Here is a 5,043-nt window from a genome sequence, read left to right on the forward strand (position 1 = left end):
AACACAAAGTAAAGAGAATGTTGTAAAACGAAGATAAATAGCAACAAAGATAATTCCTTTAAATAAAGAGATATTTCTGGCAATAAAAGATGAATTGAATTAATTCAAAGTAAATGACAATTGTGTAAATCAAACGTACATTTCTCAATTTATTGTTTCTCTACACGCGGATACTTGATAAATTTTAAAGATTTTGTACACACTTTGAACGCACATGATCCTAGCACTAAGACCTTTTATTTATACTAACCGAAATAACCGCTTCTAACAGTCTTTCTATCACATCGAGACAAATGGTGCTTTGCATGGATGCAACTATCCACTATGCTCCACGTGTATCTTAAGCAATTCAGATAAGAACAAAAGTTCTCTCCTTTATTTAAATTTGAATCTCTCGTCGAAAACATCTTCAAAGACTAAAACAATATTTCTAAGTCCCTGCAGCATCTTGATCCTCTCATCAAGACATCTTCGACTAGAGCTCCCAATATCAGATCTAGTCGAAACATCTTCACAGAGAACTCCATTTCTTAATTCCAATATAGACGTCAAAATTAGGAGCCAACAAGCACTAAGTTAACTTATGTAACAAGTTAACTTATACAATTGCATATTTAAACAGACTTCGACTACAACATGCACATCTCCAACTTCAATCGAAATATGAAGTTATTCCTATCGAGACTAGAATTCAATCTAAAATACCACACATTTATTTATTATTTTTCTTAATCCATATGAAATAACGTAAAAAAAAATTAAAACAAGAGAAATATGAGGTTTTCCAACGAAATTCTTTCTAATGAAACTTGGCCAATGTTGGGCAATATAGTAGAGGATGCAAGGTTTTGTAAAGTGAATCTAGCTGGTAAAGTGTATAGTGGTTTTATAACTTTATGTGAACTTACATTCACATACATGTGGGTACAATGCATGGCAAACAAGTGAGCTACCTTGTAAACATAGTGCATTTGCCATTATATACACAAGAGCAAAAGTGGAGAACTATTCTATTGCATACTATAACAAGTGTGCTTCTACCTCCTTTGTGTAGGCACCTGGGAAGGCCTAAAAAAGTCAAAGAATGGAAAAAGATGAAGTTGCACCTTCAAGTACACAGATTATATTCAACAATCAAATGTTTTAACTGTGGAGATCTAGAACACGACAACAGAATATGCTAAAGGGATCCAATTAAAGCCAAAAAGACAAGCATTTTATTTCCATATGTTCTAGTTTGTAAAAACATCACACACATCTACAAACACAATTTTTTAAAGTGGTATTTTTATAAACAGTGTTTCCAAACTGCATGGAGGTTTATCAAATGTATCAAAATCTTCAATAAGAAAAGATACTCAAACATTGCTCAGCACAAGCAAGGATGAAGTCAAGTATGAAACCTGAGCAGTTGAAAAGGATAAAGATATATGACTAAAAACACAATACTTACATTTCATTTTTCTAAAGAGACTTGATAAATATAATTTTGTTTTGATATTGAAGATATTAGGGAAGACTGAGTTTCTAAGAATCCATCTTCAAATACAAAAACTCAGGCAAGCATATGCGGTGATAGAGATCCAAATTCCTATGGTTTCGACATGCTTGATGTTGCTAATATGATTAGGACGTCTTTATCAAGCTAGATACCCTTACTTAAATGTTTGTTTCACTAAGTAACAATGTTTGCTTTTCCTGTTTTGGGGGCAAGAAGAGAAAACCAACTTGAACTATACAGATTCTTTCAGATATGAAGATTTTTCTTCGCCTTTTCTATTCTTATTCCCCTTTAAGTTGAGCTTCCTTGCTAGTGAGAGGCACATATCGAACAGAGGTCTCAGTCCGGATACTGATAGAACCATCAGAGTTCTTATCCACAACCTTTAAATCTTGAAATGTGTTTCCAACAGGAATAACCATCCGACCACCCGGCTTCAATTGATCAATAAGTGGTTGGGGAATCTCTGGTGCCGCTGCTCCAACATGAATGGCATCATAAGGAGCAAACTCAGGCCAACCCTGCCTTCCATCTGTCAATACAACAATTATACAAATGTTTGAAATTAAATATCCATCAACTTAAAATAGCAACTAGTTAAGTTTTAACTGCTTAAGAAGCAATAATATAACAGTGCAGCTATTGCCACGGGCCAGAAGAAGAACCTTGTGATAGTGAAAATGGAGACACGCATATATCTTGGATGGCTATAACATGAAGAAGGCTTATGGATCAATTCTACTTTTAGCTTAAGCTGACTCAATCATTTCATAAAAATCTCAAACCTAACCACTACGTTATGGTTTTTGTGTATTTTAAGGACTCGCAAAAATTTAACATTTCATCCATTACTATCCTTCATTCCGCATAACAAACATATAGACTAAGATTTAACTGTCATTACTAAGTCCTGCATTAGGTAATATGAGATGTTCAATGAAGTGCTTAAGTGGCTTGATCTTCATCCTTGCTAGCTAGCTTTTTTATAGTAGGCTTCTGCAAGTAGTTGGGTGCTTATTACATGGTATCAGAGCTTTATCGATGGTGTCTCCGTAAGGGATACCTAATAGAGAAAAACTGAACTAACCAACTATGCTAGTAGAAATAAATTTAGCCAAACAAAGCCTTAACCTTGTAACTGACTATGCTGATGAGCCAGCACAGTCCTAGCTGGGTATAATTATTAAATATGTTGAGTGCTGTTACTAACTTCTTCATTTGATAATAATCAAAACAGAAAATGCAATCTACTTTCCCTCTCTTTCTTTCTTTTCATCTTTCAGTTTCTATCATTGTAACAGTTTCTATTACTACCAATGAAGGAACTAACTAAAACAACAAAATGATGCGTCTTAGAGCTTCATCATTGGCTCACAATGGTTGTGCTAGGTATTTGGGTATGATGGAATACTTAAATCACACATCGAGTATCCTAAGATGTTCGCTGAATGGCGCGTTCTTCTCCCTCAACCCATAGTATTAAAGGGAGGATTCCTCCCAAGTGCTTGATTGCTTATCATGGTCAAATAGATCAAAGGAAACAGCACTATTGTTGTGCAAGAAGTATAAAATTTCAGTCTTTCAGATCCATGGAAATAACAGAAACCATACCACCATCATGCACAGAAAGGGAACCATCTTTCAATAGTGGAGCTGCATCACTTTTTTCAATATTCTTGATTGAAAAGGAAACCAATTCAGGAATATGCTCCACGCCAACAGTACGTCCATTCGGTCCAACCATCAAGGCAAAGCAAGCTGTCAAGTACCCAGTCCCTATAAATTGGTCCAAAGTATTAAGATTCTAAACAGCCCATGCAGAGAAAATAAAATAAAAAACTTCAGATAAGTTCTCGTCACAGTGAAACAGAATATCACTTAATTCTGTAAAGCCCATCTTAGAACAAGAAAAAGTTCCACATTAACATCATCTATGAAAACAATCTATTCAAGAAACCTAATTGTCTAATCAGCGAACACATTCAATGTCTCTAACGTCATATTATCCTACAACTCAATAAAGCAAAGGAAACATATCATAATTCTTTGTGCACATCCTTGTTATTGCAGTTCTTACCATCAATTTTAGTAATCAATCTTAACAAACATGACATAATAACTTCGCCAATTTTAGTAATCAATCTTACCATATCATTCATTAACAACAAAGCAAGCACATACATTATTTTCTGATAAATGCGACGGAGTGCATACCAGAGCCAACATCCAAAGCATGCATTCCAGGTTCCAAATGATTCTCCAGCAACTGAAGGCAGGCTGCGTGCATGTGCGGTGCAGATATAGTGGCATTGTAGCCTATAGCAAAGGGGCTGTCTATGTAAGGTTGAACCCCATTGGGTACAAATAAACCTCTGTCAATGTTTTCCATTACTTCAACCACCTTCCTAGATTTGATTATTCCGCAATGCTGCAAATTCTCTACCATCCCTTTGTTTTTATTGATCGCACTCCCAGACCAATATTGCTGTAATTTTTCGAAATATTACATTTAATTAAATTAGTATGAAATTTGTGATCTAAGAAATGCAAATAAATAAGTACTAGCTTATTATCTATATATTTTTGATTCAATCAACTAGCTTATCTATACATGAAACAAAAATTAATATCCATTTTGAAGATAAATTAGAAGTAATCTTAGGGAAATTAGTTCAGAAAGCCTCTATATGCTTATTCGCTAATTAACTTTTAACGATCAGATAATCGGAACAATAATCAATAAGGATTCTATGAAAACTCGATGAAAAGAAACATGAATTAGGTCAAATGGGAGAGGTTACCTCCATCGTAGAGAGGGAGAGAACTGTGGTGATGGAGTTGGGGCTGTGTTGCTAGCAGTGAGACGCTGATCAGCGTGAGTGAAAATTAGGCAGAGATGATGTAATCTGAACAACTACGGGAACAATGACTAAATACGTTTATTCTCTTTCTTTCTTTCTTTTCGATACTTTCTTTCAAACACCCCCACTCCGGTATTCCTGTGGGCTTATTGCTTTGAGAGATGGAATGGGCTTGAGAAGTTTGGGCTCGAAGAAAGAATAGAGTTATGGGGATTTCTTAATGTATTTTATGTTTCTTTAAGTATCACGTGAAAATATTAAAATATTTTTAAGTGTTTAGAGATGCATATTCGGATGCATGCAATACACACTCAATGTAGGTTATTCTGAGTGACGTCTTATAAATTGAGTTTTTTTAATATCGGAAATGTATCTCCGGAATTTACTATGAATATATTCATAATTGATCAACCTAGTGGAAATTTCGAAGATGCATCTTTAGAAATTTGGGGCGGGATTTTGAAAATTAATGTCAGCTTTGCATGTCACTTTTTTTCAGAGATGCATCTCGGAAATAATTTGATAAAGATAGAGTTGCATGATCACAGAATCATACTTGTTTTTCATTACAAACTCTCGCCAAAAACCATTATATTCTCAATCTCCCATTTTCACTCCAAATCTTCAATCTTTGTGTTCATCACATCAAAGGGAGCAAAAGAAGTTGGAATTATAGGTAAA

General features: G+C 34.7%; 1 protein-coding gene across 1 annotated transcript; it reads right to left on the reverse strand.

Moving 5' to 3' along the window:
- Positions 1-1,411: 1,411 nt before the first annotated feature.
- On the reverse strand, positions 1,412-4,473 carry LOC127074005 (protein-L-isoaspartate O-methyltransferase 1). The gene is made up of 4 exons (XM_051015258.1): positions 4,303-4,473; positions 3,716-3,986; positions 3,113-3,277; positions 1,412-2,033 (listed from the first exon to the last, which is right to left on the reverse strand). Exons 1-4 carry the CDS (start codon positions 4,306-4,308, stop codon positions 1,783-1,785), a joined length of 693 nt encoding a protein of 230 aa, XP_050871215.1. The 5' UTR covers positions 4,309-4,473; the 3' UTR covers positions 1,412-1,782.
- Positions 4,474-5,043: the final 570 nt, after the last annotated feature.

This window comes from Lathyrus oleraceus, chromosome 4, assembly GCF_024323335.1.
Source record: "Lathyrus oleraceus cultivar Zhongwan6 chromosome 4, CAAS_Psat_ZW6_1.0, whole genome shotgun sequence".
Taxonomy (NCBI): domain Eukaryota; kingdom Viridiplantae; phylum Streptophyta; class Magnoliopsida; order Fabales; family Fabaceae; genus Lathyrus; species Lathyrus oleraceus.